The sequence below is a fragment of the Pyrus communis genome, chromosome 6 (assembly GCF_963583255.1).
Source record: "Pyrus communis chromosome 6, drPyrComm1.1, whole genome shotgun sequence".
In the NCBI taxonomy this organism is placed as follows: domain Eukaryota; kingdom Viridiplantae; phylum Streptophyta; class Magnoliopsida; order Rosales; family Rosaceae; genus Pyrus; species Pyrus communis.
The window spans coordinates 12,068,581-12,082,211 of NC_084808.1; the positions used below are offsets into that span (position 1 = coordinate 12,068,581).

Here is a 13,631-nt window from a genome sequence, read left to right on the forward strand (position 1 = left end):
CCCTGCCATACATTTTGTTACTGTGAGCTCTTCTCTATAAGGTTTCTATTCACCTCAAAGTCTGATCATATTGTTTGATTGATGCATCTCCCACTTCGAATTGGGGAGTAGAATTAGCAAACTACGAGTGAAAACTACACATTCAATTGCTAGGTTAGGTAAAATCACCTTAACATGTGCGTAGTGGTATAGTTTGGGCTTGATCCAAGCGGCCATGATAATCTCGACTGCAGCGGTAGTAGCGGCGGAAGATGAGCTTGTTATAGAAGTGATAAGAGTGTCATTGTACGAGCAAAGTCATGAACAAAGTCGTTGTACAAATGCTTTTATTTCTTTTAATTAGTTTTTAGTTCTACTCTTTTGTGGGATAGAATAAGTGCAACAGCTCATTACGGAGTATTTTTTTTTTTAATAGAAGTGATAGTGATTTATTACCAAGAACAACCAAATATAAGAAGTGTTAGATGAGTACATTTTCTCCTGTGACCATTTCTCGATTGGAGATATTTCGCACAAACTCATTATGAGTTTGTTGTATCTCCTTGTGAGTTTTTATGTCGTGGGTCTAATTTATCTAAATTCGTCGTTTTTTGCTGCGTAGGTGATTTAGTCTTTTGTGGCTGGAGGATTACTTTATGTCTCACTGTTGCTATATACTCTCTTTCTCTTGTATTTGTATTGTTTTTGTGTCTTGTCACCCTTTTGTGGTCAAATTACGAATGTAATTGCCTTCCGATAAATTAGATACTACCATCATGATTTTATGAGCGCAAAAACCAAAAGATAGACGAATGCTAACGAAACGTGCTGCCCCCCTCACAATCTTGGCTCAAGAAATAATGTGGAATTTAACCCACATTACTCAACAGAGAAGAGATAAACACAAGGAAACATAAAATCTATGGAGAGACTTTCTAGCGAGTTTGGTTATCATTTTTTAAAAATATATTGGTTGTGCAGGGTCTGAAAGGGTATGTTTGTTTGGCTTCACTATGTTTTTTTGGATTAGACTGGACTAATTCTTGGTGTAGTCCAATGTTTGTTATCATGCAAGGTAAACATTAATGGATTAGTTGGGACTCGCCTAGACTAAAGGCGATGCTAGAAGTTCTTAGAGAGAATCCCTGAAAACCATAAGAGTAGCTAAGACTTGCTTCCTTTGCGTCACTCGTGTGCCGGAAAGAGAAGCTCGACGAGGTGGACAAAATATTCCTTTTTAACCTAATGTATTTCAGAGTTCAGACATTCTCCCTTCTTCTATTGAGCTAAGATAATAATTTTTTTTTAAATATTATTATAAGGGGAAGAAAATGATTCGAAACGATTACAAGAATTTAAAAAGATAAGAGTTTCGTACTTAGAACGCATGAGCTTCAACCCCCTATCCACTATGATATTGAGAATATTAACAAAAATGTTTAAATGTTTTTTAATTCTCTTGAATGGAATGAATTAATATGCAAGATCCCGAGATGGTTGTAACAGAATAACTAAATAGGATGCACCAAATATAAAAGTAAGAAACAGCAAAGTAATAATAATTGTAGGGGTGTACTATCCACCAACCCCATTTTACTTCTCACACACCCTTTGTTAATATCTGTCTGTTGATCTTTTTTAATTCATCCGATCCAATGACTGAAAATTAGAAGGGTGTGTGAGAAGTAAAAAAAAATGTATGAATATCACATCCCTAATTGTAAATACCAAATATAGGATATTAGTGTTCAACACCAACTAGTACATTGTGAAAATGGGAGAAAAATAATAAGTAATGTGTAAGTATAACTTGTTAAAACCAGCTCGTTATTATCTAATGAAGTTTTTCTTCTGAACATAACCACTCGATTTGATTTGATATTGTTCTCCAATTTTACTAGAATTTAATTTTGTAAGGAAAAAGAGAAAATTTTCTTTTGTAATTTTTTTTTTTAATTTTAAAAAAAAGATTAACTTATGATTTCGCACAGCAGTTCACTTTTTAAAAAACTGAAAAAACTCATAAAGATATTTCAATATTATTTTAACCACCATCATCGATTTATTAGTGCTAAGAAGCAAATTTAAGACCATGTACAATATGAACTTGAAATTCGTTTCTAATTGAACCGCTCCATAGGGGTGGGTTTTGTAATTCAATAATAGAAGAGCGGTGAGTAGACGACAACCGACCGCACCTTCCTAAACATTGGATTGAAGTGGTTGGAGGTCAAATGAGCACTTCTCTTTTTCTCTCTCTCTCTCTCTCCTGCCTCTCTGAACAAACAAACTTGATATTCTCTCTCCAATCGGGTTTGGTGAATTGAAGAAATAAATGTGGAAAATCTAATGATAAAAAATTGTTGCTTTTTCTCTTGAATACAGGAGTCTGATCCTCATCTCCTAACTCACAAATCTTTCTTCTCCTCCGCAACTTCTGCCGTTTCTTCCACCACGCCTTCCCTTTCTTCTTCTCTCGGCGTTTTGTTTATTGCAACTTCATCTTTCTCTTCCAAATTTCATACTCCCAAAATTATCTTTCGGCCCAGGAAAAAAAAAAAAAAACCGAATTGCATGCGTACCCTGTTCGTCTGTTTCTGCTCACAAATCTGCACAAACTCTGCAAAAAATTGTTCCTTTTTTGCATTAGCTTACACCTTGATCGTTTTCAGCTCAATTGGTAATTGGGTTTTTGGAGAATTGGGAGAAAGCCATGTCGCCAGCTGCAATCGAGCCGGCATTGCCCGAATCGTCGTCTTTGAGCTCCCCTGATGTTCCTGAGAGATCTGAGAATCCTCGATTCAAGGACCTTAGAGGCGTCCAATGGCGTATAAATCTTGGGATTTTGCCCTCTTCTTCTTCTTCCTCCACTGATGATCTTCGTCGGGTTTCAGCTGATTGTAGAAGAAGGTGGATTTAGCTTCTCTTTCATGATTTTCTGCAGGTTTTTTTTTTATTGTTTTTTGTTTTAAGTTTTTCACTCAATTAATGATTTTATGCATGGAATTTGCTGGGATAATCTTACTTGGTTTACGATTGCCCTTTTGATTTGATCTTTTTTTTATTCATTAATCGATGGAATATGGTAAAGTGGTGTTAACGGTAATCTTGGAAAAATAAAAACTTGAAAGGGTTTATAAGATACTGGTTCCGGGTTGAGTTAACGGCCCGTGGATTTTTGTAATATGTTTCGTATGAGCTGTAAACTGTTTCGGAAACACGAAAACCTTGTTACTTTCGTCTTATATCTTTATGATTCAAAGGGTGGCCTCTTGAATTTTTTGGTTGCGTTTGGTGCATGTAGTCGATTTGTTTAGCTGATTGATCCGAGTTTTGATGTGAATTATGACTTTAAGATCACTGAATTTGTCTGAGTACATATATTGGACTGCAAGTGATTTGCTGGTAATTTTTATGTTCGTGTTTTCTTGTGCTAAGTTTACCTTGTGTACATTTTTAGGTATGCCGGATTGAGAAGGCGCCTTCTGGTTGATCCACATCCCAAAAAGGATGGGAGTAATTCTCCTGACCTTGCCATAGACAATCCACTGTCGCAAAACCCAGGTAAAGTCAATGGATCCGTATAACTATTGGAACTCCACCGAAAAACATGCACGACCATGTTAACCTGTTAGTTTGCTAATGCACACTCAATCCAACAATTTTCTTGAACCTGATTTTGCTATATTCGTTTGTCTGCAGTGTTTGTTTTACTTATTATTAGCTTTCTATATGTAGCCGCTTTGTTAAAATGACCAAATCTGGAGGCATGCGCCGCGTTTTGCCACATTATTGCATATTTGTAAATGAAAGTGGACTCTCTTTTGGAAAGGGAAACAGCTTTCTTCTACTGATGTGCCAATGTGTTTTCAGATTTTCCTGTGAGAAGCTGTTACAATCTAAAAAAACAAACGAATAATTATTTGCATCATTGTAGCAGTGTCAGACTGTATAACACCAAATCAAATCAATGGGTGGCATTGTAGCTCCTCACGAGTGATGCAATTACTAATGTATGCTGTGTTGTTTTGTGAATCTCACAAGCAGATAGCACATGGGGTCACTTTTTCCGGAGTGCTGAGTTGGAGAAAATGGTTGATCAGGATTTATCACGTTTATACCCAGAACATGGAAGCTACTTTCAAACTCCAGGATGCCAAGGCATGTTGAGAAGGATCTTGTTATTGTGGTGTCTTAGACATCCAGAGTGTGGTTACAGACAAGGTATGCTAAAATGCTCACATTAATTTTCTCTTTTCATTTAAGATGTTGTTATATTCGGGATCCTAGAATATGGTTTCAGGATATAACATTCCTTTATGTTTAAAGTGATTAATTCTTATGAGCTTGGCATTTAGAGCACACTGTCTCTCCATGTTATCCCAATTAGGAATAGCAGACTAATGCTCTTGCAGCATTTCTCCTTAATACAAAGTTCCTCGTAAGCACTACACAACTTCCCGCACTACGTCCCTTGATGTCATGAGATATTTAAAGATTTTCCACCAGCGCATTTTTCTCTTCAATGGTTCCTCGAAAAAGTTCACCATCTGTCCTGCTTGCTTTGTTTAAAGACTTGAATGGCATTGGTCTTGAAATCTCATATTATAATGCATAATGCATGTTTTGGTTATTATACAATATATCCTGATAAAAAAAATCTAATGCTACTGGTCTCAACGAAATGATTAATGATTAATATTATGGTATATTTATTTTAATTTATATTTTCGGAAAGATTTATAGGGAAAGATTATTGATTATCAGGTAGTTAGGCAGCCTTTTCTTTTCTGAGTTTTGACTTCTGCGGCAGCAAGTAGAGCCTTTTAAAAAAATAAAAAAAAAAGTTATTCTACAATTTCAGTAACCTCAACAAGCTATGATTTTAACTGTTTTTCTTTGGTTTTTCTGTTTTCACTATAGGAATGCATGAACTCTTGGCTCCTCTATTGTATGTTCTTCATTTTGATGTGGAGCGGCTATCTCAAGTGCGAAAGCTATATGAAGATCACTTCACTGATAAATTTGATGGTCTATCATTTCATGAAAATGATCTTACATATAATTTTGAGTTCAAAAAATTTCCTGATTCCATGGAAGATGAAAATGGCTCAGATGGAAGTACATTGAATGTTAAGAGTCTTGACGAGCTTGATCCCGAGATACAGACCATTGTAATGCTTAGTGATTCTTATGGTGCTGAAGGTGAATTGGGTATTGTCTTGTCTGAGAGATTTATGGAACACGATGCGTACTGTATGTTTGATGCTCTAATGAGTGGGGCCCATGGTTCAGTTTCTATGGCAGAATTCTTCTCTCCCTCCCCTGCTGTTGGTTCTCATACTAATTTACCTCCTGTCATTGAAGCATCTGCTGCTTTGTATCATTTGCTGTCTCTTGTTGATTCGTCTCTACACAGCCACCTTGTTGAGCTTGGTGTTGAACCCCAGTATTTTGCACTTCGCTGGCTACGGGTTTTATTTGGGCGTGAATTTTCACTTGCAAATTTATTGATAATTTGGGATGAAATATTTGCATCTGGTAATAGTAAATTAGACAAATGTTCTGAAGATGATGCAGCCAGCTTTGCCATCCTTACTTCACCTCGAGGAGCATATATGGCAGCCATGGCAGTTTCAATGTTACTTTATTTGAGATCTTCCCTTCTTGCTGCTGAGAATGCTACTGCGTGTCTTCAGAGATTGTTAAATTTTCATGAGAACATAGATTTGAAGAAACTGATACAAAAGGCAAAGTCTTTGCAGGATCTTGCTTTGAAGAACAATAGCTCACCCTCATTACTTTTATATAGTGGGCCCTATGAACATGGTAAATCAATGAATGCAAGAGGTCATAGCCTTTCAGTCGATTCTGTTTCTCCAAAAACACCACTAAATCTAGTACCTGAAAGCTACTGGGAAGAGAAGTGGAGAGTTCTGCACAGGGAAGAAGAACTAAGGCAAAATGATTTGAAGAAACAGGTTCCAAGCCATAAAAAGCGATGGACAGAAAAAGTAAAGTTGAGCCTATCTAGAACAGAGTCTGAACCATCTCCATCAAAATCTGAGAACAGCAAAAAGAACCCCAGGTTTTCTGTTAGACGAAGGTTGCTGCAAGACCTTTCTCGAGAACTCAGCTCAGAGAAGGATATTGAGACATTGTGTTCCCATGAGGACAAACTCTCTTCAGAAGTAGAGGGCAACAGAGAAACTGGGTTCGGCAAGGACCTTAATTCTGCCACCGAGAACAGATGTTTCAATGGAGATCCACCCAGCGAAGAAAATTCATCTGTTTTCTCAGATCCAACAAGTCCTCGTACTGGGGATAATGGTCATGAACTTGAATCAGAAAAAAGTAGCGTTGCATCAAATCTGTCCATTGATGAAAATGATGATAATTCACAGGATGTGTCGGAAGAGCCACCTCTTCCGGTTTCTGATCATCCCAAGGGTGTCTCTCAAACATCGGAATGCAACAATCATTCTCCCGGAAACTCAGTGCCAGGAAAGGAACGTAACCTTCTTTCTGGTAAATTCCCGAGATTTTGGAAGTTTGGAAGGAATGCAGCTGGTGAAGGGACATCCGAGAAAGTATACAATGCCAGTGAGGCTATGAAATCTCCCCGTTGTGAAGGTAATCAGAATGCAACAAGCTCTTCTGTGGCTGAGGGGTCCTGCAGCTCTTTAGTTAGCCACAAAGGAGAAGCTGTTGACCAGCATGTGGTGGGTACTTTAAGGAATCTTGGGCAGTCTATGATTGAACATATTCAGGTAATGCTTCTTATAGGAACTAAAGCATTATACTATTATCTGTTCTAGTTCTAGTTAAATGGGAAATCAAATGATTGTTGAAGAGGAAGGAGGCCAATGAAAAATGGTGATACGTTTCGGTAGAGGCATTATCCATGAACTAAACAAATATCTAGTGTTTATCGTTGACAATGATAATCTTACTAGATTCGTTGCAACCATGGTATTTCTTCTAAGTTGGTTCCAAGTGCACTTCTAAGCATATCAGATTTTACGTCTGCATCATTCTGACTGTTCAAGTACCATCTATGGCAGGTTATCGAGTCTGTTTTCCAGCAGGACCGGGGTGTTCAGGTTGGATCGTTGGAGAACTTATCAAAGAACACTATAGTTGGCAAAGGACAAGTTACGGCCATGGCAGCTCTAACAGAGCTTCGGAAGATCAGCAACCTTTTGTCAGAGATGTGAGGTGTGCATTATTTATAGCAACCTGTATATAGATTTTGTAATTATCTGTTCATTTAGTGCCAAAATAAATTCAGTTCGATCCATTATTCTTCTCTTGCGCCATAGGGGTTTTGGCAGTCGCTATGACAGACGTGTACATATGAGTTTCTGTAATAATCTTTTGAATCTAAATGTATTAGAATTTCAAGAGCCGTATGCATCTACATTGTGAAGTGCAATATGTGAAAGGGTCATCGAAAGCACATGTTACACTCAGCATACAAGAAACAAAAATATGTGCCAAAGCAGCAGGAGGAACATTCAGCTACCGTATGTGGATGCATGCCTTGAGAAAGTCATGGTACTAAGGGGTGTGAGTGAGGCAGTTTGATATCTGCAACATCCAACATCATCAGATCATCAACAAAATCCAGCTTCCATCCATCAAACATCCATAAAAATTGAACTCGTTATTTGTGAAAGTTGAACTTTTTAACACTTTTCACTGTCAGCAAAGTGTATAACCCAATTGGAGCAATGGTTTCTTAACTAAAAATTCATTATCATTGGTTCCTCAACTCATTCAAACGTGTGGTTATGGTCCTTTTCGTCAACTCTATTAGAAAGTCTTTGAAAACAAGTCATGTGTCATGCATGTGAAGCTAAATCAAGGGGTAAATATGAAAAATTGTATCAATGGTCTTTCAACTGGAGAAAGTCTCTCAACTTTAATCCAATTTGAGCAATGGTCCTTCAACTTTAACCCAATTATAGCAATGGTCTTTCCTTCCAACATAACTCATTTTGACAAAATTCTGATGAAGTTGACAAAAATGATTATAGCTACACGTTTTGATGAGTTGAGGGACTAATGGTATTAGATTTCTAGTTAAGTAACAATTGCTTCAATTTGATTAAAGTTGAGGAACCATTGCTACAATTTACTCATAAAAAAAAATAAATAAAAAAAAAAAAAAAAAAGGAAAACTGACTAAAAGTCCAAAAAATCTTTCATTTTAATGAAAAGTCATTTTTAAAGGTACAGTGAATAGTACCAGGGAAATGTGTAAATGTGGTTTTTCGTTAAAAATGAACAGTACTGGGAGTGTTTTGTTAAACCTCCATAAAAAAAGGAAATGATCTCTTTAGCGAAAATCGAACCTAAGACTTCCCACTTACAAGTGAAGAAGAATACCACTAGACCATAGTATCAAGTGGTTCTGCCAAAAAATAATATTTAAATGTAATTTTAGTATGCATTTGTTCATAACTTACCCAAACCTTAGCTCAAATGCCACGTTAAAAAAGGGTAAACTTGCCTCCTCTCCAAACAATTTTTTTTTTTTTTTTTTTTTCTGATTGAGCTGATCTATCACAAGATATAATTATGGTTAATGTGTAGAACTGTAAATAATAGGGGTGCAATTTGGATTGGGTCAATCTGAACCCGTCTATGTTCAATCCGACTTTAAACCCAAACAAGCGAGTTTTTTTTTCAGTTATAACCCATTCGAACCCAACCCAATTTCAACCCGTTCATTGATTGGGTTGAGTTGAATTGATCATTTGCTTGTCCATCCCCAACCCAACCTAACTCGACTAACCAAACTCAATCTAACCAGATTATAACTCATATCAATTAATGTTCATACTACACCCAAGTGTGTCAAGCCCAAAAACCAACTTCCTTTCTAATATTTTTTTAATAAATTACCCTTTATAATTAATTAAGCTTTTAGGGAATAAGAAGCTTTGATTAGTCAACCCATATTCGTAGTCTCTAAATCCTAAAGCTTTATAGTAGATTGATTTATGAAATTAGAGTAAGCTAGCTCTGATGCTACTTGGCTTATTTTTTTTTTAGGAATTCTTGGAAACTAAATTGTTATAAGATTAAACTTGAAAAAATTAGGCAACCCAAACCTAACCCAAGTAAACGCTCACCCAATTAGACCCGAGCCCAAATGAACCTTAATGAAATTTAATCCGAACTCGAGCCCAAATTGTAAAAGTTGGATTAGAATTGCGTTGACCTTTCAACCCGCACAACTTGCCTGAGTTGCACCCCTAGTAAATAAGCTTAATGCAATTCAAGTTGGGTTCATTTATTTGGCTTCATGCTCCGTTCGTAAAAAAAAAAAAAAAATGAATTTACCTTCCTATTCACTTGGAAGTGAAAGGTCTTAAATTCGAATCTCGTGAATGACAAATTTGATACCAAATTAGGTTTGCCCATTGTGTGGCTTAGCCGAACCACCCCTCCCCTTAGTGTAAAAATATCGATGTACTAAAAAAAAACCTAGTCCAAGCTTAGTTCGTGAATGAAACGAGCTAAAATCAAACAAAATATTGGGGTCGTTAAGAAAAAGAAACTCGATCCATGGATACAGATGTCTCATAGAGAACGTGAATAACACGTATCTTTCTAGGTTATAGTTTGAGCCAACTTGGACATCTTCATCTTAAAGTACAAGAAATCAAGAACATGTAATCCAACTTTTAAGTTGGTGATCCAAATCCAAAGTATTCACAAATGTTTATATGCTTCAACATTTAAAAGATGAATTTATACTAATGCTGCTTAAGTTGTACAAGAGAAGAAGAATCTTCTATACCCCATTCTCTCCATTTTACAACACCAATTTTACATGACACTTCATTATCTCCTCCTCCACCACCTTCTCCACCACCCCAACCCATACACACCATTATGTCCCGCTCTGGCCACTCGTGTCCCAATATGGTGCTGCCGAACAACTAAAACATGGCCACTTCACTTTTGCACACTCTGAATCAGATAGGTAAAAGATAAACCCGTCTGACAGATTTCCAACCTAGCTACTGCTAAACCTAAAATTGGCCAGTGTTCAGTTGATACACGAGTGTAATCCAGTTCTAATAAAAACCTATTCATAACTGTAAAGACAACGACAAACGCACGTATGGAAATTTCATTTGACAAGTGATAAACTAATAATTTTATAGTTGATGCACATCGTCCCTGAACAAACCAGATATATGTAAACCCATCTGTCAAAGAGAGATGAGAGAACAGATAGAAGACAGGCATATTTTGGGACGAAATTTAGTGGTTGGGGGTCAAATTTCCAGGTTGTGCCGTCCATTAAGGATAATAAATTTGGGGTTAAATTTTACTGGGAAGACATTTTCGGAGGTATGACAAAAAGAAAAGGGAGAAGAAAGGCCAGATTCTGCGAACAAAATTTCATACCCACAACAGAAGTTTCAGATCAAATCCAAGTGTTTCTTCGGAGAAGAGAGGCAAAGAAGAGAGAAAGAAGAAAGCAAAGAGTGAGGAGAATGGGGGAAAGAGGAGATAACGAGAGTCATTTTAACCATCAGGATAAGGTCATGTGCTTGCCACTTGACAAATTTAATATGAAATTGGACAAAATTGACAGTATGCCTCACATTGCAACTTCTTCAAATTTCAAGGGGGCATGGTAGAAGTTTTTCTTAGGCGGCAAAGTGACACCAGCCAAAATGTGAGGGCATAGATGTAGTTTTCCTTCAGCTTGATGGGCTCTTTAGAGCCCAAAATTTTCATTTCTCAAGCTTTTAGATACTTAACAAAGCTAAGTGAGCTTGCCCGTCTCAACCTTGAAATTTTTTAAAAGAGCTGTTCACAAACACACACACGCACCATCATCAAAAGTCAGAACATTGTAGCAAGCATGCAGCACCAGAAATTCAAACCAAAAATAAAAGAGAGAGAAGGCACAAGATCATACACCTAAATATACAACAATACTCTGTACATAAAGATTATTTGTCTGAGGCATCAAGTTGTGATAACGTGGATGTATACAACATGCTCACCATTTAATATTTCATTCCCTTCTGTTGTTGGGTGTTATTCTTTCAAACTATACAGCAACAGAACACAAATATAATTGCCGAAGATGATAATTACAATACATCAATGCAAACAAGCGGATATACCACCAACGTCCAAAACTAACAGCCTAAACCTAAACAAAGATAAGTTGAATCCATATCCTAAGGTACAATGACAACACTATTTTGGTCATGATATGCATGCAAAGGAGCATCGGTGATTGTCAAGAGTAGGGGAACTCACCCAAGCAACCAGGCTGATAGAGAGATGAGAAATCCTTAATCATCCTCGCAGCGAGATGACTTCTGGGAATCAGTCAAAACCTTGACCTCCATCTCCACCTCTATTGGTGTTGATCCTTCTGCCTCCGTATCCACCTCCCTTGTTTCTGCAGTTCCAATGCCTACAGCCAACCAAATATTAATGACACGTCAAAATATTTATTCACTAAGAACTAAGAAATAAAACTCAAACGAGGATTTTCTTATATAGTTGAAACATACATTGTTTTTAAACCAGCACAGAAGATGATAAACAAGCAAACATCACTCATCCCGCGCATTAAAAAATACTGTTTAGATGTCATTTCATGTTTTTCCCTAGGTCAATTTTGGATAACCAATTAAACATTTCATGAATTGAGCAGTATGTAACCGCTGTTCTTACACTCTTCTGCCGAATTCTGTAAATTTTACAATCGCAAACTTTCACTAGACAGATACCAAGGGCATTTCCCATTTCCATCATTAACCACATATGTTCACCAATGAAGCTAAAATTGAAGCCTTTGAAGGTATCCAAAAACAAAAGGTCCCATTAATTGCCACGAAACTAAAAATCCATAAAATAAAATAAAAAAACCAACAATTCCACCAAACCAATCAAACAATAACAAACTAAAAACATTATGTACATACATAAAACTAAAAACCCACTTCAATTCCTTCTTACAAGAAGCATTTCCACCAACCACATCAAACAAAAACTAATTAGAACCAATTTGCCATTTTCCACCAAACCCATCAAATTAACTTAATTAAAAACATTTCCTGCATACAGAAGCCAAAAGAAAAAAAGCCCATACCGCCATTGATGAAAAATTGGGAGCAAGGCCATCCTCGATCGGTAGCAACAGAGAGGATTTCTTCAAATGTGAGCTGGTTAGCCAATTTGCCAATCAAGTCGGCCACTTTCGACGGAGCGTGTCGAGGTGGGACCCAGAACGAGGAGCCGGGAACGAAGGGGAGCCAATCGGGGGTGGCCCTCTGGACGACGATAGTCTGAACGATGTCGTCCAGCTTCTTCAGCATTAATTTCTCTGAATCACTTGGCGACGACGAGGGGGAGGGCTCGACTTCGATCTCGATTAACTCGGCCTTGCCGGATCGGAAGGAGCGAGCGCGGTGGGCCTGGGTGAGATAGGGAGGGAGGAGAGGGCGGCGCAGGAGGGAGTGGCGGAGATGGAGAGCTTGAGTGAGGAGTCGAGCCATTTGGTCGGTCGACTGTGGGAACTGTGTAATTCGGGAGAGATTGATTGAGAGAGAGAGAGTGTGAAAGGAGAGGGAGTTTTGGAAGGTGGAGCGTGTAGGGAATGATGGTTGCTCGCGGGTCGGAGAGTTTTTTAAGTATCGGCATCAGTGACAATATAGATATATAAATATCAACGGACAGTGATGGGTTCGGTTTTATTTGGTTAGGTTTCGATTCTTTTCAGTCTGATTTTGTTCGGTTCGGTTTCGTTTTTTTATTTTTTTATATTTTTTATATTTTATTTTTTCTAATTTTATAAAATTTGATTTTTTTTTTAATATGGAATTAAAAAAAATAGGCTTATATTGATGGACTAATAATAAGAAAATGAAAAAAATGAGAAGGTAGTTATAAATATACAAGATCATATAAACCAATTATATTCTATCGATAACTTCAATTGCAAAAAAAAAATGATCAGCATATCCATTCTAAAAACAAACAAATAGAGAAACTCTTCCAAGTTCCAAAGCCTTTCAAAAATTTCCTTTATAACCAATGGAATATCCTCCCCTAATTGAACCAAGTATGCTTCATAAAAAAAGCCCTAGGCTTAGTTTCAAACTTGGCAATAAAGTTTCACAAAAGAAATATCATGGGTATTGTAACGACCTGTCCCCAAAAGTTACAGTCATAATAATTTTAATAAGTGAATTTACGAAAATGCCCTTCAAGGCAAAGTGTTGACTTTTGTTGACTGCCATGTCGTGTCACGTAAGACTCGTTTTCTTGCCATATTCTTGTAGTACTCGTCGCTACGAACGCATGGGCGCAAACAGAATGCAATTTGGAGTTATAACGAATGAAGTTGAGGGTAAAATTGTAAATTTATTATTTTCTAGAATACTCGAGATTTTTGGAGTAAAATCTAGTGGAGCCACGTGTGTGGCCCAGATTTAAAGAAGAAAAGATGGGCGGTGGAGATAGGCTATAAAGGAGAGAAAGGAGGGGGATGTGAAGCCAACCGGGAGAAGAGAGAGATGGTGAGTGACCAATGGAGAAAGAAGAAAGGAGGGGAAAGGAGAAGGGTGAGAAGCACGGGGTCATGGATCCTTTATCGGTTCTCT

The 13,631-nt window shown here is 37.3% G+C and overlaps 2 protein-coding genes across 4 annotated transcripts; one reads left to right on the forward strand and one right to left on the reverse strand.

Moving 5' to 3' along the window:
- Window positions 1-2,233: 2,233 nt before the first annotated feature.
- On the forward strand, window positions 2,234-7,740 carry LOC137736867 (TBC domain-containing protein C1952.17c-like). Of its 2 annotated transcripts, XM_068476171.1 has the most exons (6): window positions 2,234-2,889; window positions 3,440-3,543; window positions 4,027-4,203; window positions 4,903-6,749; window positions 7,044-7,197; window positions 7,376-7,740. In XM_068476171.1, the coding sequence occupies exons 1-5, from the start codon at window positions 2,693-2,695 to the stop codon at window positions 7,194-7,196; spliced, it is 2,478 nt and encodes an 825-aa protein (XP_068332272.1). In that variant the 5' UTR covers window positions 2,234-2,692; the 3' UTR covers window position 7,197; window positions 7,376-7,740. The 2 variants fall into 2 exon arrangements, with proteins under 2 accessions (XP_068332272.1, XP_068332271.1); XM_068476170.1 differs by lacking the exon at window positions 7,376-7,740 and having other exon boundaries at window positions 7,044-7,292.
- Window positions 7,741-9,682: 1,942 nt separating this feature from the next.
- LOC137737755 (uncharacterized) lies at window positions 9,683-12,655 on the reverse strand. Of its 2 annotated transcripts, XM_068477307.1 has the most exons (3): window positions 12,119-12,636; window positions 11,278-11,437; window positions 9,683-10,025 (listed from the first exon to the last, which is right to left on the reverse strand). In XM_068477307.1, the coding sequence occupies exons 1-2, from the start codon at window positions 12,522-12,524 to the stop codon at window positions 11,313-11,315; spliced, it is 531 nt and encodes a 176-aa protein (XP_068333408.1). In that variant the 5' UTR covers window positions 12,525-12,636; the 3' UTR covers window positions 9,683-10,025; window positions 11,278-11,312. The 2 variants fall into 2 exon arrangements, with proteins under 2 accessions (XP_068333408.1, XP_068333409.1); XM_068477308.1 differs by lacking the exon at window positions 9,683-10,025 and having other exon boundaries at window positions 10,998-11,437; window positions 12,119-12,655.
- Window positions 12,656-13,631: the final 976 nt, after the last annotated feature.

Coding starts and splice junctions, on each gene's coding strand:
- LOC137736867 (XM_068476171.1), top strand. CDS start 2,693: ATGTCGCCAGCTGCAATCGAGCCGGCATTGCCCGAATCGTCGTCTTTG. Junction 3,544..4,026: donor TCCACTGTCGCAAAACCCAG/GTAAAGTCAATG, acceptor TCTCACAAGCAG/ATAGCACATGGGGTCACTTT. Junction 4,204..4,902: donor AGAGTGTGGTTACAGACAAG/GTATGCTAAAAT, acceptor TTTTCACTATAG/GAATGCATGAACTCTTGGCT.
- LOC137737755 (XM_068477307.1), bottom strand. CDS start 12,524: ATGGCTCGACTCCTCACTCAAGCTCTCCATCTCCGCCACTCCCTCCTG. Junction 11,438..12,118: donor CCAATTTTTCATCAATGGCG/GTATGGGCTTTT, acceptor GGTTGGCTGTAG/GCATTGGAACTGCAGAAACA.